Source organism: Falco naumanni, chromosome 1, assembly GCF_017639655.2.
Source record: "Falco naumanni isolate bFalNau1 chromosome 1, bFalNau1.pat, whole genome shotgun sequence".
Classification (NCBI taxonomy): Eukaryota; Metazoa; Chordata; class Aves; order Falconiformes; family Falconidae; genus Falco; species Falco naumanni.
Window position 1 is genome coordinate 4,895,981 of NC_054054.1, and position 24,370 is coordinate 4,920,350.

The following is a 24,370-nucleotide window of genomic DNA, read 5'->3' on the forward strand; positions in this document are numbered from 1 at the left end:
ATTAGAGAACTGTAGTTCATGTGATTAGATTCATAGCTTCCCACAGATGTGTTCAGTCACAAGCAGACCTCAGAGATCTTTGAAGATGGCAACAGTAACATCATAGTGCTGTTTGCTGGATCTCAAGGTCTTCATGCCTGTTTGGGGTAGTACAGTAAGAAAGGAGACTGAGGCAGATGCCAGATGATGTTAATGAGAACGTCACTGAAAGGTGTGAAACTATTTTTTCGCATGCCTGTAGTACACAAGATGGAAAAAGCTATTGGTTTGTCTGAATGAATATAAGAAAATTATTTATGAGTTTAGAGTAATGCGTATGTGCTTTTATCACGTTTTTATTAACACTTCTAAAAACAGTAGTAAAATCTGTTCATGCAGAGAAAGGACTTGGTTTAGATTGTTCTGCAGGCTGATAAATCTGTTTTGTGAAGGTTTGTGGGAGGCAGGACTGTTTGTTAGAACTGTAGGGGTTTTTTTGGTTTTGTGTCCCTGTTCCCCCCCAGCTCCCCTGTCTTGTTATCTTTCAGCTCAGAGTGAAGTATTTGCTTTTCTATCTGGCTCTGAAAATTGATTATGACTACTAAGCTGTTGTTGCTTTTAAAATAAACTTTGATTCTGCCTCTCATTTACACTAAAGCTTTAGCTTGAAGGTCATTTTACATAGTTGGCAAGAGTTCCCAAAGAGCTGTAGTATAAGTGGTATTAGGCTTTGTCTGTTGTGTGTTTGGTTGGGTGTGTGCTTGTTCAGGTTTTTTTAACAGACATGTTTCATGTTGGATCTGATGGTCGGAATATCTGTTAGAATCTCTTATACCTACATTTTTTTCTGTATCAAGAATAAGAGTTCTTATACAGAAATGCTTTTGGAGCAAACAATAACTCTCCTTTTTCATATTAATGATGCAGTTACTCTCATCCTTTATTCCTAGAGCCAAGGTTGCGAAGAAGCTACTGAAGAATGCAGCACAAGAATTAATGAACAGGCCAGTTATGCTGTAAATAAACTTCGCCAGCTAAATGACAAGCTTGAATATAAAAAACAGGCTCTAAATTCCATATGTAATTCACCAAAACCCGACAAAAAGGTAACTACCTTTAGTGTCTTCACTTTAAAAAAAAAAAAAAAAAAAATTATGTGTATGTTTGTGTAATATCTAGTTGTCTCAGGCTCTTTCTGGACAGCTCAGATTACTGTTTCAATCGGTCTGTTATAGAAATTGAAATTAGAGCTTATTTTAAATTTTTTATTATTTTTAATTTGTTTTTTTAGTTTTTTTTTTAAGCTGATGTAACTAAAATTGCAAATATGATTTTTTTGTCGTAGAATAAAGACCTCTCTCCCAGTGGGCTTGCAGCTTTGACGGTGATCTATAGTATTTCTTCCTTACTGCTGTACCCACCTGTATTTGCGTAGTTCTTTGTGGCGGTTTGTTTCATGTTCCCTGCCGCGTCTGGCGCACTGCAGCGGAGGGATGTGCTAGTTCTGCTCCCTCTGCTGGCTCTCCGATAGCATAGCGCAATTTCAGAATCTGCAGTTGTAACTGGCTTGTTCTAATCAAGGGGAGGGGGACACACACCAACTGAATCTGTAAAAGCGACTGCTTTCCTTTATAAGGAGCAGGAGAAATCTGCAAAGCATGCTTTCATCAGACAAAAAATTGAGGGACATTAAGCTTTGGCTCTCCGGGCTTGAATGAAAAATAAAAATCTTTTTCTCTTTGCAAAGTGCAATGATTAAGCAATCTAAGAACATATTCGGGCAGAAGCAAGTAATTTGCATTTGGCTTAGGCCAACTCATTTGCATTCCTACTGAGTCTGATACTACAGGACTGTTGTTCAGATGCAGTCGGGCCAAGTTTTTCAGGCGTAATGTGGTTGGTAGGTGGTGGGTAGAGACTAACAAGTAGCCAGGTATCTCCCTAAAACGGCCTCCTGCGAGGGATGGCAAAAATGTACATGGGCATTAGTCATTGCCCAGGACCTGGGTTCTTCATACATTTGTTTCTTCACTAGGGGTGAGTGCTGGTCTGAGTAGCGGTTGACACCCTGCTCATTCTCTGCTGCCCCAGCAGAAAGACTGAACAGTAATGTTTGGGACCACACTGGCTAGCTTTGTTCCCTCTGTCTCTTTTGCATCTCCCTTCTGCCAGAGGTTACCGCAGACAACTGGAAATGTGTCTGCAGCTCTTCTGGTGTGTCCCGCTCACAGCTGCTCTGCTGTGTGTGTGGCTTCAGTGGGCAGAAGATACCTTTTACTTGTCATCCAACCATTGCTCTTCAGAGTAGTAAGAGCACTGATGTGTTTGTGTGTCCTTTTTTTTTTATTTTTAAATGCCTGTATTACTGCAGTAGCATTTACCTGTGGAGCTTTTATAATGGGTTGTTAAGGTTGACAGTGTGAGAGCACCTTGTTACAAGGACTTTTTTTTTCTTTTTTTTTTTTTCCCCACCTCCAGACGTGGCAGATAAAAATTTGGTTCTTGGTCATGTGAAGTTAAAACTGTTTCTAAAAATTCCACAGTTTTGTGCCATATGAAGGGGAATGTCATGTACATTTTTGTGTTAAACTTTTAAACCTCAAGCTGTTCCTGGGTTGTTTTCTCTTTTTGAAATGTTTGCTGTGAGACCCATACAAAACACATATGTACATCTTCAAGTGACTTCTAGCACCCTGCAACTCAGATGCCAGTCAGCCAGGGAGGAAAACTGCTCATTTGAGTTGCATGTGAAATGCTGCTAGTTTTAAAAGAAAATGCTCTGTAGGGAGGTCTTGTTTCAGTTCCTTCTTGGAATATACAGAGTAGAAAGATGGTAAGCGGTCTCAGGCAATGTCTCCAATGTACAAGGCCCACTGCCATAGAAAATTACCTTGATCTTTGGAGGTCTGTGACTTTGGTGCATGTCTCATGCCTGAAGCTCGGTGGCTATCTCCCTTGTGTTTGTGAGTGCTGTCTCATGCCATCCTGTGCAGTCACAGTAAGTGTGCAGGACCACATTCTTTCTAGAGTTCGGTCTTGTCATTGTCAGTAGCAAAGCAACATCTTAATGTTCCCCACGCAGAGCACCTTCTGGTGCTTGCTAAGCCTTATATTGAAAGAAAACTGTGACACAATTACTGAAATTAACCAGGACCTTACTGAATGGAGAAGTGCCTCAATCTCTGTCAGGAGTTATGTGGAAGTCGGAGGAAATTTCTGTTAACTTGTTCAGATCTTTAGTATTTCCAGTGGACCTGTACCAGGAGTGAACATAAAAGTCACTTGGAGAAATTGTAGGAGGTACTCTTATAACTAACTAGGTGTAAAGTGAAAATTTGCACCATGGGCCATAAATGTTAAAGAATCATCATCAAAGGTATTAGCAAAGTAGTTTTAATATGAATTTGTAGGACTGCGACTTCACAAAGTTTGGTAGTGAGGTTCACTCTGTTACTTATTACATAGAGAAATTACACAAAGACGAATCAAATTAAAATTAATCTGGAATGATTCACACAGAGACTAAAGATGTATAAGGACAAGGGTGACCCTACTATCTGAGTCATGAGGTTCAGAGTGGACCCCCCTTGCTTTCTAAACTCTTGATAGAGTTTAGGTGTGGCTAGATCCGATCCTAGTCTGACTTGGACAACAGTTTGTATCTAAAGGAATGTAAGGAACATTCACAGTTTAAGGTTGATCATAGGATTTTAGCAGCACTTAGTCCATGATTAATACTTACAAAGTAGGATTTACTTAAATTACAAAATCGGTTTAACTACAGATTTGAAATGGTAATACTTACACTTATGAGGTACCTAAATCAACTCACATACAAACACAAAAATATAGAGATAAATGTACAGCTGTACAAAGGTGTATATATACACCTGCTAAAAATTCTCCTCAAGTTCAGTGAAATACTCATGTTGAATGCCTTTGCATTTCTCAGCGGGCAAAGGTTTGAGCCTTGAGGAGTGGGGTTATCAGCCCAGGCTGTCGTCAGCTTTTGGTGACAATCCTCCTAACTCTGCGAGCTTGGGAGCTCTGAGAGGCATCCTGCTCAGAGGGAGATGCTGTTTGCAGCCCCCTGCGGTCCAGGAGAGCTCAAAGGACCAAAGGAGCTCGAAATGGTCCTCACTTAGGACCACTGTTCATAGAGTCAGAGATGATTGGCTTTTAGTCAACAGTACTTTTCCATCCTGGCCACAATCTGAGTTGGTAAGTACTGGAATTTTTCACAATCCCAGTGACAGTGGGCTGCAAGGCTCATCAGGAGATGATTCACGTAAGGAGTGCTCCAGTGCTTTTGAGGATGTTAGGATTTGTGTAAAGAATGTTTCTGGCTGTCAATGCTGTTTCCCAGCTCAGCCACGCAGGTGTTGCTGGTACAGTCAAGAGGTGCTTAACTGTTGAACTCATTACACAGGGGCTAAAGCCTAAAGGGGATTCCTGAGACTGTAGGGGGTGGTCTAGGGGAGGGGGCGAGATGCACCACCACAAAGAGTGAGAAGTACTAAACAGAAGTAAGCATGCTTGTGTATGTGAGTTAGACCATGCCATTTGTTTCTGTAGCATTATAGTTTTGATTTTTTTTTCTTTGATACAAAAAAGTACTATATAACTAAACCTTTATGTATTGTTGCATACACATGGATGTAGCACTTGTATGTTCCCTTTGCATTCTTGAGAAATAATAGCCATGTTCTTTCTACACCTAAGGTCTTGAGGAGGTGGGGATTGTACCCCTTAGAAAGTAGTGGGGTTTTCCCCGTATTTTTTTGTTCCTAAAATATTCTTTGTCTTTGAAAATATATACGTCTTTGAAACAGAATAATAAAATAGATCCAGTATCATTATAAAGTCTCAGTATTTGTTTTGTAAGCATAGTAGCTATTTACTTATAATGAAACCTTACCAGTTCTGTATTTATTGATTGTTCCTGGATGCTACTTGTAGGAGTCAGTGTAAGGTGACTGCAGAGCAGTCTGTATGCCCATAGTAAATATAGTAAAATACAAAATTATTCCGAAGGTTAGGTATATGCCAGAAAGTTGTTATACAGCTGTAGATGTGTAGGTAGTATTTTACATCTTATGTGATACAAAACTCTGAAAAAGACAATTACTGTAGCTCTGCACAATGTACCATGTGTTTTCAATCTTACAACTAAGACTTGTAAGTTTGACTATGTGGGTTATCATATTTTAAAAAAAGCGTTAGCTTCTTTTGCTGTATTTCTAATGTCACATCTTATGTATACTTCCCCCTTTTCTTGTCATGCTGTCTTCTAGTAGTATTTATGGTTACTTGGTTTTCTTGCTGATGTCATGAGATAAGCTATTTATCCTTTATGAGATTATGACTGTGAGCTATGTCTTGATGAGAACATCTTTTGAAATGCATGCTTTCCACAAAAATAAATCCCTCCCTTTCCAAAACTTAAATGAATTAAGTAGTAATTTTCTGAGTGATTGTTAACATAGCTAAGTTCCTAGAAATGAAATCTGTTCCCAGGTTTCTGTATCTGAAAATGGTAAGGGGCATGTCTTCAGTAACGCATATTTCAGTGATTGTAATTTCGCGTTTGTAGAAAACATATAATGTGTGTGTGTGTAATATGTAATCCTATCTAAAGTGCCTTTTATGCTGATAGTGCAATAGTAGGACGTACTTCTAAGTAGTTTTTTATTTTAATATTGGAGTTGACCCTTTAAGATTACTGTGTATTCTACAAATTTATAAAAGGCATCATAGGTTCTCTCACTTAAGACTCCCACCCCCCACCCCCCCGTGAATTATTCTCTCTCTCCCTGCTTTCATACCTTTACCTTTTTCTGAATAGTGTCCCTGAAGACATGAGGCGTATTGCTCAAACTTTTTCTTAGCAATTATAATCAATAAACTTTCCTCTGCAGATTGTTTCTAAGCTGAAGGATGAAATTACTCTGATGGAGAGAGAGCACAGTGACCTTCAGCTGCACATTGCAAGAACGGACTGGTGGTGTGAGAATCTTGGCATGTGGAAAGCCTTCATTGTCTCAGGCGAGGTATGTTTGGGTTTTTTTTATGGCTTTGTCTTCTGGGTCAGTTCAAACTTCCATGAAGAGAAGAATAGAAACCTGTATATACTTTCCTTTTACCTTGGTGTACGCTGTGTGTGCTTTATGTTTACTTGGGGCAGGGAGGAAACGCTAACCTCTTTTTAACTCTTCCTCTGTTTCCCCAGTGACTGCTGTGATGCATATATGCAAAACGTATGTTCCTCAGGCACTGTTGTAATGGAGTTGTAAAAGTACCTACATGTACGTGAACTGGTTTGGGCACTGGGTAATTTGCTACCTTAGGGGTGGTGGTGTTCATGAGAACAGTCTCTCTTGTTCTATTACCATGCTATCACGCTTGGGTGCAGTTGCGTGTCTGCTAAGTCTCAAAGATGCAGTACTTACTATGTTTTGTATTATTGTATTTCACAACAGTACAGTTTCAAGGGACTAAGATAACCAGAAAGAAAGTGCTTTAAATCTGTGAGTAAGGTAAAGGAGAAGTTAATTTCTTTTTTTCAGTCTTGTTCTCCTCTTCTGTTTGGGTGTAGGCAGACAATTGTGGAATGAATGTAAAAAAATTGTAACGGAAACAAAAAGTATTACCATTTCATAGCTTTCTATCAACATTTGCCCAATAAACATTATATAGTAACTGTAGGCTCACACCGTACATAAGCAATCGTCTTGACAATATCACTTCAGTGAAATAAAGATTAATTGGATCTCTATTAGATTGCCTTCCCGTCCTATTAAGAAGATGTGTCTTATCTAAGTAGTTTCCTTGAGGTAATTTTTCTTGGAGAAAAAATGATGTGCTGTTGAGTTTATTTGGTTGCATCTTCAGCTCTTACAAACTATTGATAGGTCTGTCAGCGGTTAAACTCATTGTCTGTGAAAGAAGAAAAAAATCCAACAGGGTAAAAACTTAAGATGCCGTTTTAATAAACAAATTCTCAATGTGGAAATTTCTGGGTTTGGTTTTGTTTTAATGCTGTCTGCAGGTGACCTGGTTGAGAACAGTGAGGGTCTTAAACTGTCTTCAAGAGTTCTCTGTACCTTTTTGAAGTCTGGTTTTAAAAAACAGCAATACTGTGTGCAGCAGAACTGCAGAAAGGCAGCTTTCTGGTAAGGGGTACCATACAGATCTGCCCAGTGTCTCCCTCACTACCAGATGAGAAGATGGTGTGGCTAAATAAGAGGGAGGTTGGGGGAGGCTTCTAATTACTTGCTGCATTAACTATAATACAGGTAGTACTGGACTGAATAATTAAATGTAGGCTTGCATTAATTGTGCCATTTGCAGCTCTGTGCTTCAAAGAGTAAGCTGGAGAAACCACGACTGTTATAGTTTTTCATGTTAATTAATTGCTCAGGAACGTTCTGGCTGCAGTTGATGGTTTCGGGGGGCATGAGTAGGTGACACTGCCTTCCTGTTTGCAAAACTAGCGTGTAGCTCTGTGGTTTTAAATGGAGAAAAGCTTGGTGGCCATATTTTTTTTGCAGAAAAGCTTAGTTAAAAGTAAATTTTGCTATAGAATTTGAGTTGAAAGTGTAATAGCCTGTCATTGACCTTTAAAACGGATTTACTAAACAGGTTAATAGAAAATGCATGCAAAACTACAATTACTTAAAACTTGAGAAAAAAACTGTGCGTCCAAACTGTTGTTTGTACTTTCTTAGTTTGAATCTTTCAGTCTTTATATAAATGCACTAGCCCTGTGTGTGAAATAATTTACTTTTTAAAAAAAAAAAAATAAAATAAAGTAAATTATGTAATCTATAGGTGTCCTTTGGTAACTGATATTTCTGATAAAACTATCGTTGGAGACTCAGTGTTTTGGCTGGTAGAGGTTGAAAAAAGACAGTAGGAACATGAAGAATGACGGGACCCATGATAACAACTTGTCTTAATTCCATGAGTCATTGCCACATGACATGTAAAACTTACAGCTACATAACCTAACCTGCTCTACTCGCTTTAATGGTTTTGGCCTTACATCGTGTTGTATTGTAGCAGACGTTCTGCTTCCTCTGTCCAAAGAAAGACTTATTTCAGAGCATAATATCTTTTAAAAAATCTATTACTTTCATAAGGAATTGAGTTTGTAGCTTTGAATGAAGTGGAAGAAAATAGCTTGTCTTACTCATTTAGCTGTACTGGATATTAGGATGTTCATGCTCAGTGGAAGTTAAGCAAATTGGGTTCCTGTGAATTGAGGTGTACTCAATACACCTTCTGCGTGGTCTTTATATATCTAGAAGAGACTTCTAAGGGACTTTTTGCGTTTTTTTTTTAAACATCAGTCTGTTTAGCCGGTTTCACTGCCGCATAGCTTGGGTGGGCTGTTTCAGGGAGCTGCTCTGAAGGAAGCTGCTGGTGAGTTCTACAGTTCTTCACTGGCTTAATAACTGGGCTAATTTTTGTTAATGTTTAGTCATTCCTGACAGATGTCTGGATCAGCCCTTAGTTCTTCTAGCAGGTGATTCAATGGTTTTCTTTGGCAGCTTGTTACTTTATGGAACGATTACAGTTTTTGCTAATGTTAAGTTTACTTTTTACCTACTGCAGCTAATAGCTATAGCGTCTCCTGGAAAGTATTTAATAATATTTGTTTTTGCAGTATTTCACTGCATGTTTCTTACCACACCACACAACCCAGTAAGAGGTGCTCACCACTGGCATACACCTTGTAGTTTTTATTAATTGATTGTAGGTGTCTCAACATCCTAGGTCATATCTCCACCCACTTTGGGACTTTGTGCCTCACAGGGAGAAGGGAGAAATCTTTACCCTGTGTGGACTAGGCATCTATGGCTGGTAGACGGTAAATTCTGAAACAATTAATCTTTACATTGTCTTGAGGCTATGGAGTTGCTGCCAGTGCAAAAAACTCAGTAGCCTGAAGCCTCTGTGGGTACTTGAGGGCTGATTCTGTTCTTGCCAGATAAGTAGCAGTGAATAACCTGGAAGACTCATATAATCTGAGGGAAGGGGCTGAGAAAGGACTTTTGGATATGCCATCCTAGGGGCTAATTCTGAGAGCCCTTGCCAGTGCTGAAACAATCAGGGCTGAGACTATCAAAGGACCTTTGGACCTGGAAAACCAAACCAGAGCATAAACGTTAAGTTTATGCTCATGAAGAATCAGAGCTGGAGGAGATTTAGGATGGGAATATTAGAAGTGTAGTGAAGTCTTAGAGAGGCATGAGGGGTTTGATGTTGAGCAGGAACTCTGGTCTTCAGCTCCAGCCCCTGGAGTGCTTTTTGGTTGGAAGCAGTAGGTAGATTGGTGGCTTGTCAGATGTGCAGTTTGTCTTGTGGCAAATGTGGCCCTTGAATTCGTCGGGAGAGGAGTTCCCATTCAAGCCAAGGAAGCATTGCAGTTGTTCTGCAGGTGCTGGGCTGTTGCATTCTAGAAGGGTGGATTTGAATGGCTTAAATGAGAAGTGACTGTGAAAGCACTTTTGTTTGCTTATCTTAGCAAAAGGGAGAATCAGAGGAATAGGGCTGTCTATAGAAACACGTTGATAAGGGTAAACATAAATGAGGGGTGCAGAGCTGTTGGAGCAGATGAGAAAGGAGTTTGGAAATCGAAAGGGGGGCTTTCAGGGACCAGGGTGAGGGTCCAGAGCAGACTTTAGTGTAACAGGGATGGAAAAAAAAATTGTTTCACAGGTTTGAATTCATTCATCGTAGCAGTTTTATGATATGATGCCTGTTACAGCAAAGGACTAGACCTCCTGGTTTAGTAGACCACCCAACATTCTGTTTCTCTGTTTTCCAGTTGAGTCATTAATTTGGAAAAACAAATGCAAAAGTACTGAAGTTGGTCAAAAATTTTGCATTCTGAAAGTCTTCAGGATCTTCTTAAGATATTTATATGAGGTTATTTGAAGGAAGTTGTAATGTGTCCCAGTCTAGTAATGAGAATGATTTTATTATTAAATTAAATGATTTTTTTTTTTTTTTTTTGCACATGGATCTTAACTTGAAAGCAGGAAGTTTACAGAGTCCTCCCATTTTGAGAATATGCTTCCAGAGGGATGAAGCTCTCCTGACAATTACTGTTCAGATGACCCTACTACACCCATGCAAATCCCTGTCCCAGGGATGAATGTGTAATGGAGAACGATATGCATGACTCAAATCAGCATTTTCAGCACTGGTCTCCCAGTTCTCAAAGTGGCTGCCAGGAGGTGTTTGTGAGTCACCTGCAAACACAAATCCAGTCTAGTTCAGGCATAGACAGGGCAGGGACTGTCCCAGGAGATCCCAGTCGCTGCTCTGTGCCAGGTCTCTCTGATCTACATTTTGGAGGCTACTCAAGCATCTCTTTCTGCAGTGGTCTGGCAGGAGAAAGGCAGTTTCCCAAATAGCTGTGCTGGGAACCAGACAGATTTTCAGATGTTCATGTTGGTGCTTTTGTATTCTGTCAGGGTGCTGCTGCAGCTGGTTTTTTAGAGATGTGAAACCTAGGCCGCAGACCAGGTTTCCCAGTGGTGCATGTGCAGCTTTAGGAGAGGAGTGCATCACAGGGAATATTTTCCCTGTACAGTTCTGAATAGCATAAAAATGTGAAGGTACATTTTAGCGGTGTGTCTTTACAATTGCATGTAACTGCTTGTCAGATTATCTGTCAGTAGCATTAAGTGTTGTCAGACCCTTACAGGCTTCTCAGAAAATGTGTCAGAATTGTATGAATTTTAAAGTTTATTCTTATCCTGATTGGCTTAGTTAAAAATTCTGTAAAAAAACCGCACCACGTACATAAAAAAACAAACAAAAAAACCCCAACACTGCAAAAGTTTAAAAGGTATTACTTTTCTCAGAAGGTGTGAGGGTGATATTTTATAATTAGCTTTCTCTTATTTGTATGTATATTAACAGAAGCATTTGAGAGTTTGGCTTGGCCAAAAAAAGTGCTTTATGAATTCCCCTTATTTTCCTTTCATAATCTATTTAGCTGTTTCCTTAAGATAAACAGAAGTAAACAAAAATCTGTTACCATTAGGACATAAAGATGAAATTCTGGGTGGCTCCTCAAATTAAGAAGTAATATGGTCACACTGCTGCCATTGTCTCAAGAAAAATGTTTAACTTAATTTGCTGTAGTTTTCCCATTTAGTTAATTGCTCCTCCTTCCTCTGGCTGTTTACAGCTTGATTATTAGGATTTTCATAAAGCTGTGAGTCCCTCAGGAATAAACACAGCATGGATGCCACATGTTCTGTGCGTGCAGAATAGCACAAGTGAGCAGAGAAATCATTCTGAGATGGCACCAGCTGCTGCAAGGTCCAGCTGCAGAGCTGCTGTGCCTGGTGTGTGGGTAAGCCTCAGTGCAAGCACTGGGAAAGAAGTGTTGGGGATAAAGGGAGAACACAGGAACACTCAGGAAAATGCAGATGGGAGAGATGGAGTATTGGTCAGCAATCAGAAGGCTATGTGGTAGGTGCACAGCTGTTTGAAAAAGACATGTCAGGGAGATTTGATTGCTGATGGACAGCATTGCAAAGCCATATGTAAAGTATACTACTGGTTAGCTGGAGGCCTGATTCAGGACTGACAGCATTTTGGGTAAAGTTTAGTTCATTAAGGGTATTGCTCCATGTGTAGCCTTCAAACCACAAGAGAAGCGTTGGACTGATGACAACTGAATTTGCAAGCCAACCCATCTGGCAGCCCAAATGTTCCACTGTTTGCTTTCAAAGTGGTATACCTTACCTTTTGGTTCCTTTCCCACAAGGTTTTAGAAGAGAATGGAGAACAAGTGCCCTGTTACTCTGTCATGGTGAGTTTACAAGAAGTTGGTGGAGCTGAAACTAAGAACTGGAGTGTTCCTCGGAAGCTCAGTGAGTTTCAGAACCTACACCGGAAACTCAGTGAGGTACGAATCTTGGTTAGGGGAGATTGCTAAAATTTGTCAGAATGATGTTTGGAGAGGGGAAAACCAGATAAAAATTTCATACTGCTAGTTTTTATACCAGCCTTTTGGCTTTTAGCCTTTTAGAGCTAGTTTTCATCTGCCTGTTTCTGGCCTCTGCCAGATGCTTATAAAACCTGTTTATAATTTTTTTGGGGGGCTTAATAATGAATGTTTTACTGAACTAACCTGATGTCAAAATGGTATATGTGCTGCACAGTCATGCAAGAGCCTGCTTTAAATACCAGATTTTGTCTCTGGCTTCCAGGGGAGTATTAGAAATGAAAGCTTCTGGGGACAGAGGTGGTTTCCTTTTACAGTGCTTTAACCTGTCTGCTGCTTAAGGGGTAGATAACGGTGGTGGTGTGAAGAGAGAGGGTTTAGCTATGTCGGCCCGTGGCGAGTAAGGGAGGATTTGTTTCGGGTTGCTGAGAGGGGTATGGAAGGGAGATGAGAGTACAAAGGAGTCTTTTCATTTCCATTCTGAACCATCTGTGTTTTGAGCACATGCATATTAAGTGAGCTCTCCTTTCTCATCCGCAGTGTTTTCCATCATTAAAGAAAGTTCAGTTGCCTTCCCTCAGCAAGCTGCCCTTCAAATCTGTAGACCAGAAATTCATGGAGAAATCCAAGAACCAGCTTAATAACTTTCTCCAGGTAAGAAAGCAAAGACAAAACCAACAGATACCTAAACAGGAGAACTGAGTGGATGTGTTCTCTCTGTTGTTTAGAGAGAGAGACTAAAACAAATGGATCAGATATAAGGTTTGATGCTAAAAATGTCAAAGTTGTCTAAAGTGCTTGAAGTTGAGATGAGTTTGGCTGATAGTGACTATTTCTCTAGTAGTAAGTTAATTTAAACATTGATTGGTTATGAAATAGTAATAATGAATCCTGTAATTGCCACTTAACTACAACACTTCACAACATATTCTGTAGAAATGAGAACCTTTTTTTTTTTTTTCTCTCTCGTACTTCAGAACTGGCTTCTTGAAGTATCTTTGTGAGACATGGATATTTTTTCCCTCGCTCTACATCTGATCCATGTCTTAATCAGTTTTATTGGATGGCCTGATACGTCTTGTTCCTTAACAAGAAATATTTAATTGATACGTTGTTTCTGTCATTATTTTTCTTTCATAGAAATTGCTCTCTGATGAAAGACTCTGCCAGAGCGAAGCACTTTACGCCTTCTTGAGCCCTTCCCCAGAGCATCTCAAAGTTATTGATGTGCAAGGAAAGAAGTCATCTTTTTCACTCTCCTCATTTCTGGAACGACTTCCTGGTGATTTGTTTTCTCATCAGGAGGTAAGTGATAGAAAAGTAATCTTCCCAAATGTAATTACTTACCCAAAATGAGCAGGGAGAACTCTTAATATAATGCATTTGAATGGCAGGTAATATTGGAAGGCATTTCCAAAGGTAATTTTAAATTTACTGTAAGTGAACAAAGAGTCAGAAATAAGAGCTGTCTGTGAATTTAAAAGGTATTTATTAATGAAATAAATGGATAAAATTTGATAAATTTATATGAAAATTTGATGGATATATATAGGCTAATGTGTAACCTATCACAAACTAATTGTAGTCCTGTGGTATTATCTTTTTTTTTTTTTTTTAGCAGAATTTCCCACTTTTTGTGCTCCTGATACACATATTTCAGAGGTTTTTTGACAGGTGAAGGTAACTGCTCTTAGGAAGGTTCTCTGGCAGGGAACAGCTGTGTGTCCGTAATTTCTGGACAACTTCTGAAGCAAAGCAAATTTTGACAAAGAACTGTGGCAAACAGCACAAGCTCACTGCAGATACAGGTGGGAGCCCATGTGGGCAAACCTGTTGGAGGATTTGGTACTAAGCCATAAAAAAACATTGTGCTTCAAAATAGATAAGTGACCGAAATAGCTCATTGGCTAAAATTGACCGTAATTCTTCCATGGCGCTCTATTCTCTGTGGTTCATGTGGCAGATAGGCAAACCAAGGGGCTGTTTCTATTCCCCCTTTTAGTTATACATTATATGAAATAATTCTTTTCTTACATGCTGTAGTTGTCTGCAGTGGGTGGGCCTTCTGCAGGATAAATGGAGTTTGGGGACCCCTTCCAGTTCTAGCCTGTTAATAGACAAAAAGGTGGTTTTGCATCTCTTGGGAATAAGAAAATCCTATGTTTTCATTTTCAAAACTGTACTGTATTTGCACCTAGATTGCTGAATACACATATCTCATTTCAGAGTAATAAATATAAAGAAAGCTTGAGAAACTAATTTTTACACCTTGATAGAAGTACTGCAGCTCTAAAAAGAAAAGTGCATTCACTAAAATGACTGCTGGGTAGAGGTAGCATAAAAGCATAGAAGTGTGAAGCTATTTGTATTTCACTATTTAATTGAAAAACATCCTCAGGAAGAAAACCAGACTGCATGTAGATTGTATTACGTGAGTGTGTAGGAGGAGATAGTTAGGAAATATGGGAGAAGGAAAGGGAGTTTGTGAAGGGTATGAGAAAGGAGAGAAAACAAACAAATGAAGCAGGCATACGGAAAAACTGAAGGAAGCAGAGCAAAAAAATGCCCAGAGAATGTGGCAACAGGGAAGTTAGAACATAACTTCTTCCTCGGTTTAAATTGAATACTACTTCTTGCTTGTTACTCATGGGACTAGGAGCTCAATTTTCACTAGACTATTATGCCAGGCACTATGCAAATCTAGACAAAGACTGTCCCACTTCCTATCTACCTTCCACCTCCTCTCCCCTCCTTCCCTAAGCTTAAACATAAGATGAGACAACAGAAATACAGATGGAATGTAAGAAACTGTTAAACCTTCTGAATCAGTAAGGCAAACGTTTGTCCTAGTTTAAAAATAATGATGAAATTAAATGGAGGGAGGAGAATTGGGAGGGCGTCTGGGATCAGCTCTGCTTTTTGTTGGACACCCTTGTCTTTCAGTGTGAGCTTTAGATCAGCTCAGTCCTGCCCAGTGATAGCATTTTGGATAGCTTACCGAAGCAGTTAAAGTAGAGTTAAATCATTTGATACGGGGTCATTAAGGAAATTGTTAAACCACACGCTACAAATCTGTTATAGTTGCATTCTCTCTGTAACTAAGAATTCCTGCTTTCATTTGTGTTTTGGACTTTGTATGAGAAGATCCTCTTCTACAGCCCTCATTGCTTTTTATGTCATTTCACATTTTTCAAATGTGTTAGAACAACAGTATTAGCTAGAGTGCTGTTTTCAGGATTAGATGCACCAATTTCAGATCTCACATATATATACAGCTCCTTGGACAGGGTTAGCTTTAGAACACGTTTCTTAGCTCTGAAGACCAAAACCAAATCAGAAAAAAATGCGGTTGATATCACCTAGAGGAAGGGCTCTTAGATTTATGAAGTGCTAGTGGATAGAAAATGCACTATGGTGTAAGAATTTACAATTTCCATTCCATTGGGATCAATGATGGGGATACACTGAACAGCAGAAAAAAAGAGCAGAGACTTCAAAGATCATTGTGTTTACCCTCCTGCTCTAAGCAGACTCAACAGTACCAGGAAAATTCTTGGTACGGGTTTGTTTAACATTTTTAAACCTCTGGTAACTGATGTTCTCTGAGCAAGGCAGCATATCTCAGTTCTCAGCTCTCTTAGTGGTTAGAAACGTTTTCTTACCATCTTAACCTAAATCTCCCTTCAGCCAGCTAGCTCTTGTCCTGTCTGCAGCAAACGCAAGAAGTTTGGGTTAGGGTCATCCCAGTTACCAGAAGTTACTACTTTCCTTTTTTCTTTTCTTCTTTTATTTCTTAGACTAAGCAGCCCCAATTTCTCCTATTTTTTTGTTAGGTTATGTTTTCTTTGGTTCTTATGATTTTGCTCTGGACTTAACTGATTAACCATATTTTTCTTGGAAATGTGGTGACTAAAACTTGAAACAAGATGCTTTCCCTGGATTTTTCTATTCAATGTATGAAAGTAATTTTTATACCTGTATGTGTATGTATGTTATGCAGTGTTCATGCTTAAACTTCATGATACTACATTTGCCTTTTCCACAGCAGTATGGCCCTGTAGTATTTTCTGTAGTATTATCGATATCAATTGGTTTGTTTCTTGCATTTACACAGTAAGTTATTGTTGCTTTGCATCTGTCTTTATCAAACTGCATCCTGTGGGCTCAACTACAAATTGAGTAAGCTTACCTGAAAATTCAGTAAGCTTATTCTCTGTTCTGTTGCCTAAGTGCTTAATGAAGATACAGATGATGTCTACTATGAAAAATCAAATAAAACTCAATTTCTTGAATAATCAAAATGATGAAGGTCAACAAGAAGCTAGTTGACCAAAGGAAGATAGTGAACGGGACTAGAGTTTTGCTCTAGACAGTGTCCCCGGAGAAAACTCTGTTCATCTTCAGTGAATTAACGTGCTTGTGTGGTAAGATGGGTAACGATTTGTGGTTTCCTTGCATGGCATTTCTTGTCAGATCGGTGTGGCTTTTTGTTCCCTGCCCTCAGTCACAGCTTAGCCTAACATTAGGAGAAAGCTTTAAAAGCTGGGGCCACATCAAGCTGTGGGAGTCAGTAAACAAGAGCGTCTGCATGGATGTTTACAGTGCACTTCACTGCTGTGGGTTTTTTCTTTTTTTTCTGGTTATGAGGAAAGAAGCAGCATCACAAGCAGTGCTAGTGAAAATGCTAAATGTGACAAAGGAAGTGAAGAGTACAGGATATATAAGTGTTGGAATATGCAATGCTATGGAGTTAGTATTTTATATAGTACTATGCAGTGCCATGCCTGGAGAAGATTCAGGGACTGGAAATGTACCCAAAGTCAATTATGGGATTTTGAGAGTGGGAGGAAGAAGTAAGACAAACTGATGTACAGCTGAGACAGTGTAGGGTACTCGGTATAGCAGGGGTCAAATGACAGGCAAGGGATGACGGAAAAATCATGACCATAAGAACAAGGCCGAGAAAGGCCCCAAAACACTGCAAAAGAAATAAGCTGTGAAGCAGGTTTTGCAGACTAGATGATGAGGGGAGGGGGGGCAGCGGGAAGGCAGTATTAGATGATGGAATGATAAGGAAGAGATGATAGATTTCTTTGAAAACCAGAAGAAAGGAAGTTTTTTCTGCATTCTGACCATTCCTGAACCAGAGACTGGGGCATTGCACCGACTTCAGTGGGGGTCAGGTCTACCACTGAGGCTTTGCTCTAGGCATAAGCAGGCAGGGAAGGATCCAGGAAAGCGAAGGGATGTGCTGGCTGCCATTAGTAATGGTAGGTGGTGTAGTCCTGATGCTGAAGCAGATCTTCATGACACTGAGAAAGAACCTGACGTCTGCTCTCCATTCTTGAATAAATGGTACTGCCAGAACTGCAGTGGTTCAATCCATTCTTCTCTTGTGAGTCGATTTTGAATAAGTCTGCTCCCTTCAGTACCCCCAGTTTGGGTATCCTCAGACTTGGGTCACTAAGTATTGCCATATTATGTTTCTGCCTGGGACTGATACTCATGAACGGTTGTTGTCTTTGCAGTGGCCAGTTCCTCTTCTGCTGCTGCGTTTGATTCCTGGCTTACTGCAAGGACAACTTGCTGGTGCCTGATCCCACTGAGTGGCTTCAGCTGTGCAGAGCACTGTCTGTTCTCCAGGGGAGCCAGCTATCTGCTGCTTCCTGTGCAGTAACCAGATCCTTGCCCTTTCTTCCTAGCTGCTTGCATTCCGAACAGCTCCAGCTGGCTGGCTCCCCATCCTGGATGTCCTTCATGGGCGTTGTGTCAGAGGAGGCTTTGCAATCACAATGGCTCTGAGTGCCATCTTCTCCTTACATCACCTGCTTCCTAGCAGCACATGGCTCCCATATTAACAGCTTTCACTTCTCCAGCTAGTGTTGACAGGTCAGTATAGGCAGTGGACCCTGCAAATCTGAGCAAATCCACCCAACACTGAGATGCTTACTGGGGCAAGAGTGCAGGTGGAAGATATAGCAGTGGTGATGACTCCAGCGGTGCAGAGTGTCCTCATCACTCTTGTCCAGTGGGAAGTGCACTCCCTTTTCAGACTCCCTGATGAGGTTCCTGTTTGCCAGATCTTGCCAGCAGCAGAGTTGTTGGTTCTAACGCCTTTTCTTGAGAGGGCTGGCTGTGCTCCTTCTCCAGGGCATGGTAGTAGCTAAATCCATTCTGGAAGAGGGATGGGGAACTGCAGTGCATTGCCCATACTGTGTCTCTCTTCCTAGGAAGAAACAGAAGAAGATAGTGACCTGTCGGACTATGGAGAGGAGGTGGATGGGAAGAGGGACTCTCTTGCTGAACCATGTTTCATGCTTATTGGAGAGATTTTTGAGCTGCGAGGAAGTAAGCTGTAAACCTGCTTATTTGCTAGTGGAATCTGTTGACCAAGAAATCTGGGCCACTTTGTAATTCAGATTTTCCTGCTGTTCCCGTAAGCGGAAATGTTCTTGCAATCTATATAGCCGGTTTGTCTGGAACAGAGCTGTTTTTAAGTACAGAATTTTGGAGGTTTCATTCAATAGTGAAATTCCAGTATAATGTGGCAGTAAAAATGTAACTGGGAGGGGAGAGCATTTGTGTTCGATATTCTTAAGTTTTTCATTTAAAAAAATAAATCTGGAAAAAACAGAAAAGTAAAAGCACATTTTCTGTTAACAGGCTACATGTTAGAATGTATGAATTATGAGGAAGATGGCTTCATTACAGAACATGTCACTGACAAAGCAACGTAATTTGCATGTCCGTTTTAAGTGTATATGCATTTTAGTTCTAAGTCTTGTACAATGAAGAAGATGCTAGAATTGTGGCATTTTTCAGTACCACATTTCTTTTCCTCCTTTACATAACTGAATGATGATAATAAAGAAAACTGGTTTTGTTTATATTTGAATTGCAGGCACACTTGACACCCTGTGAAATTATTTACAGGGTAACTGTTAGAAAAATGCAGCACCTTCCAAAAATGGCAGATGTATCTGCCAAATATAGACTTTCTTGCGCTGATGGTGAACAGCATGAAAGAAAGATTAACCAGTAATTACTAGGAAGCGCTCACATTTGTTCCCTTTATTTGTAATGAAAAGCTAACTGCTTGGCTTATTTGAGTGAAAATGTTTTCAGAATTTTAATGCTGCTGCTGCGTGTACGTTATACTAGTAGGTATGAAGGTGGTGTGAATCTTGAGTTTTCTTTTTTCTAGTATAAAAAGGGTTATAGGTAGTTGTATGGCTCAAGAAACTTGAAATAAACACAAGTTTACAGTACTAACTACAAATACATGTTATAGATATGTTTATGTAACCTTCAGGACTTAAAAACTATACAGCAAACAGTACAGGGAAAACAATCAAGAAAAATGAGACCCATGTACAATTAGTGAAATCTTAGAAAGGATTGTAACAGATGTGTTTACTGTAGGGGTAGGTTGTTGGGTTTTGGGGGAGGGGATGGGGGACGGTTTTGGACATGATCATGGGTTCCCTAATTATTAACCCCTTGATCTTTATTTTCTGTCATTTTTCATTGTTCTAGTGTTCAAGTGGGTCAGAAAAACATTAATTGCACTAGTACAAGTCACTTTTGGAAGAACTATCAACAAGTAAGTAGCTATTGGTTTAAGTGTACCTGCATCATTGTCCTGTGAAAAAAGGGTTGAGAGCAGAATTGTTTAACAAAAAAAAAAATTGGAAAAAAAAAATCTGGACATTGTTGCATATGATAATCTGCATTTGTTTCCCACAGCTCAGTTTACAAATATGTTGATTAGGGAAGACACAGGTGAATTTTCTTCCTTATTTTTTTTCCCCTTACACAGGGTTTTGCTTTTGGAAGAACACCATATTTCATGGGAGATGGACATAGAAAAAGAGATTTTTCTTTCTTGTTAGTGAAGCAGCATTGCATATATATACACGTATATAAAATGGCTTGCTATCCTGTTTTTCTGAATGGCCTGGCACTGAATGGCTTTTATTAGTTTGTGCTTTATCTCAGTCGCATGAAGATTTTTTTTGCCAGATCTGAAACTGATTTCAAGTCGAATACATACTTCTCTAAAGTGACTGAAGTAATGTTTTATACATTATGAGAATGAAACATGTACACATGTAACAGTGATGTGTTTTCATGAAGGCGTTTTTCTGTATCATTTGAAGACAAATCTGCCAAGTGAAGCCTGATTGAGGCTATGAAGTAAGTGTGTGTGTCTGTGCACACTCTTCATGTTGAAAGATACATCGTTGGTCAGAAAAATTGTGGAAGAGTACTCTACCAGCAGAACAGGCTCTTCTTTTGTCCAGTCAGTGACTAAATTTGCACATGCCAGCATGGCTTTTAAAAACTCTCGTGTGTTATGCAGCAGTAAATTGGACTGGTCTCTGGTGGTGTCCGTTCACTGAGTTTTAAATTGATTGGTTCATTTGTTTACGCGCTGCTGGTAACTAGCGTGAAAGACATCTGAGAGAGGACAGAGAGAGTGCGTGTGTGTGAGCGTAGCATGCATGTAGAGTTGGTGTATAACTTTTTGCGTGCTGGTTGAATTTCTACCAAATTTCTACCAAAAAAAAATCTTGATTCTAAGGGTTTTGACTGTACTGTGGCACAGTTAGGCAGTACTGCTTGGAGCCTGCTGTCTGCCTCAGACTGTTTGTGCTACGGAAGGCTACAGTGAGTGCCTGCAGCCACAGGATGAGGCTGCTATCTCCATTTGTAATCCCTTTACTAACGTGCTGTTGCTATCTGTGAGGGAGCTTACTGTGCTTTTATCAAAACTTCATCTGTTTCTATCCCAATAGGCATGTCTGTGCATGCAGCTAGCTTGGAGTTTGCTACAATTACTTAGCTGATTTTTATGTCTTTTTCCAGAAAGGCCTTTGTAGTGCCCATCCTTGAAATGCAGTTTCAATGTACATTTCAATGTAGCACTTGTAATCCACAAACATATATTACAAATTACATTGAAATGTAGCCTCCTCTATATCTTAGTCAGGTTTCTGGAGTGACCTAGGTCCTAGAATACCCAGAGCTGAACATGACTTGTTGTGATGCTGTTGAAATTAGCTCAGGTAAATTGGGATAATTACATGAAAATGAGCATTGCTTCCACTACTTTCAGGAGTAAAAAAAAATAAACCTGCATAAAACATGAAAGACTAGCTCTGATGTGCTCCCTTTGCACTTCTTTACAGGCAAATCCGTGACACTGTGCACTGGATGTTCAGTGAACCGATGCTTGTTTACTACATTGGTGTGTTTCGAGATGCTTTTTGGCCAAATGGAAAGTTAGCACCACCACCCAGAGCCAAGAGTGACGAACAAAAGCAAGAGACAAAACAGAGAGCACAGCAAAAACTACTTGAAAACATTCCAGGTGAGATCACTTTCATTCTGCTTAATCATGGATTTAATAACTAGTAAGGAAGATGTTTAATCAAGTACTGTTTTGCTGCATTTTAGATTTTTACTGTAGAGCTGTAAATCATGGTTATTTACATAAATAAGGATAATTCTGGCCTTTCCTGTCTGGTAAAAGATGGATTCAGGTATTATTGGTGGATGCAAAGTCCAGTATCACTGTAGCTCTGTCTGCATCTAGTATTCATCAAGGAACCGAAGTTAAGGGAAAAGTCTCTGCTGGTTCTCTCTGTGCAAATAGCAGGGGCTTCTGCTACCTGGAACTGCTCGACAAATAGGGAGGGTGGCATCCCCCCAATTACTACTTCGGCTTTCATTTCAAAATCGAAGAGGGAAGCCTACCCACACTGTCAGTGTTGTGTGTTGCTGTCTGTTTCTTATAAGAGGTTTCAAGGCACGGAATGCTAGGGAGGGTTCTAGATTGAGTGGGGTTTCCAGTACTGTCCTTTGCCTGCCCTTACCTCCCAAGCCCAGGCAGCTTCCTCGTCAGCGTGCACATTCCTGGAGCACCATTCTGAGATGCTCTATCCCATCCCATTCACAGGAGTCCAGTTACAAAATTCTGACTCTTCAAAAGTCACATAAACCCAAAGGCGCCTAACTGTGAAGAACCCAAATCATTCCCTTTAGCCATTGGAAATGCACGTAAACATAGGTTGAATGCTTTTTGTCTCCCCTCCGTCCAAAAGAATGTACTTTAATGAACTATTTTATGGCTTCACTGAGATATCTCATACACCCTCTTGCATTAGCTTGTTTAATCAACTTTTTCTGCAAAAATACTGGCTGGTATGCATGTAAAATAGTCATCATTTGATGTGTAAGCAGCCCTCCATTTACTCTGTTATATACCCACCTACTCAGCTAGTGGTGGCTTCTGGTTTTGTTTGTTTCCATGTTTGGAGAGGTATGTCAGGATATAGCTGCATGCACCTTAATTTAATGATGAAGCATCAGATCATCCTCTAATATAATCCAAAATATAAATAATTGACTTAGAATTCTCTTCTCTGCTTACTTGTGGGAAGTATTTTCTGTGAAGACTGAGAGGCAATTAAAGTGCTAAATCTATTTTAACCATTGTAGGAATTCTGTCTTTGTGACTGAAGGTGTATTAGGGTGGTTTAATAATGTATGAGATTAGACTTGAGTCTGAAAGGTAAACTACCTAAAAGTATACTATATATCATGTTGAAATACTTAAAATGTTATCATTGAAATGCATACACTATTATCTACCCTTATTCTCAAGTTACCCAAGTTCTCTTTTCAAGCTGTGACCTAAGTTATGCATGATTTTTGTAAGATTGATGAGTGGGGACTAGGTATCTTGTAACCAAGAGCTGTGAAGTGCAGTGGTTTTGTTTCCTGTCCTTTACGGGTTAGCTGAAGGTTTTGCCTGGCGAGAATGAAACAATATAAGCTGAAGTAACGTTTGTTGCAGATACTCTGCAGAGTCTTGTTGGACAGCAAAATGCGCGTCATGGTGTAGTGAAAGTGTTCAATGCACTGCAAGAAAGAAAGGCTAACAAGCATCTACTCTATGTGAGTAACCAGAAAAGTAACCTTTTAACTTTATAATCCTGTTAATTGCTGAGCTTTCATTAAAAAGCCTGGGGTGTATGTTTTTGCAGAGATCTATGTTGTACTATCGTTTCATATGCAAGTAATTGCTTTGTTATTAAAATAAGTCAGAAAAAACATACTTTTTTCTGTTATCTGACTAATTTTGAATAATGAAAACCTGTTTAAGCTTAAAAACAGTATTGCTTTTGTCTAAAAGGGATCCTCTGCCATGTCCAACTTGCCTGACTTCATAAGGTGCCAAGTAATTTGTTCATACAGCTGAGAAAAATAAACATACCTTGGAGAATCCTGGGGAAGGAGAGCTCCAGGCCTAGCTCGCAGTTAGGAGACGATAGCTCTCCAGAAGTCCCGCTGGCCTGCTCTTGGTTGGGAGTGGTTGGAGTACGCAGCTGGATCCAAGTGTATCATACTTTCATGCTCAGTCAGTCTCTTCTGGCTCATTTCCTGCAGCAGCCAGTCGCATAACGCAGCCTCAGCATGGGATAGAAACATGGCAGAAAGGAAAAAGAAATTCTCATACGGCACCTGCACTCATCTTAATTCTTCTCTGTTTTTCAGGTTTTGCTGGAACTGCTGCTAACTGAACTGTGTCCCGAGCTAAGAGCTCATTTGGAGCAGCTTAATGCCACTTAGGTTTGAATCTGCACAATTGGACCACTAGCGAAATGTCTATGTCCAATAATAGACATGAAACCTATTTTCCTCTTTTCCATAGAGGGCTGAGGACTGATTATTTTTAGCATTTTTCTTTCCTCTTGAGTTTTTTGTGAAGTAAACAGACTTGAAAAGATCTGATGCTGTAGTAGGGTAGACAAACAACGCTGTATAGTTGCCAATTTTTATTTAAATTGTTCTATTTGACTACTCCTCTGTTTCAAATATAGATTAAAAAATAAACATTCATATAAGCTGAAAGAAAACAGAAAATATTTTAAACATTTATGAAAGGAAATTTTGCTTATAGTGGTAAACTAATGAATGTTGTACAGAGTTCTAATCTCCTCACTGAGGATTTGAGCATTCCTTTTTTTCTTGTGTATTGAAAAAGCCTTGTCGTGCAATACTACATGTAAAGCTATTGTGAAAATTTTATCAATTTTGTTTTTACCAAAGATTTCCCATAGTTTGAAGCATTTGTAAGCAATAAAATAACTGGATTGCAGTACTTGATAAGGAGGCTGTACTGATAACTAATGAATGAGTTTGACAGCATTAGTTTCGTAAGGAATATCTACATTACTTTGAAGTCTGTGTTGAAAATATGTATTGTAAACTGGTATGTCCTAACAGAATGCCTGTGTTAAATGTTAGTGCAGAGACTAGTGCTTATGAATTGCTTCTATGAATGATTAAGTACACATTTAATTAAACCATTCTAATAACTTCCCTGATATTACTCAGGGCTGTTTTATTCAA

General features: G+C 39.6%; 1 protein-coding gene across 2 annotated transcripts in view; it reads left to right on the forward strand.

Annotated features, from left to right (window-relative positions):
- The window catches only part of SNX25 (sorting nexin 25), an 88,254-nt gene extending 63,914 nt beyond the window's left edge, over window positions 1-24,340 (forward strand). For both annotated transcript variants that reach the window (XM_040607451.1, XM_040607534.1), the window contains exons 10-19: window positions 930-1,085; window positions 5,898-6,029; window positions 11,771-11,911; window positions 12,491-12,604; window positions 13,091-13,255; window positions 18,181-18,298; window positions 19,487-19,553; window positions 21,142-21,323; window positions 22,812-22,912; window positions 23,513-24,340. In XM_040607451.1, coding sequence (XP_040463385.1) covers window positions 930-1,085; window positions 5,898-6,029; window positions 11,771-11,911; window positions 12,491-12,604; window positions 13,091-13,255; window positions 18,181-18,298; window positions 19,487-19,553; window positions 21,142-21,323; window positions 22,812-22,912; window positions 23,513-23,587 — 1,251 coding nt within the window. In that variant the 3' untranslated portion in view covers window positions 23,588-24,340. The remainder of the gene's footprint in view (window positions 1-929; window positions 1,086-5,897; window positions 6,030-11,770; window positions 11,912-12,490; window positions 12,605-13,090; window positions 13,256-18,180; window positions 18,299-19,486; window positions 19,554-21,141; window positions 21,324-22,811; window positions 22,913-23,512) is intronic.
- The last annotated feature ends 30 nt before the right edge of the window (window positions 24,341-24,370 follow it).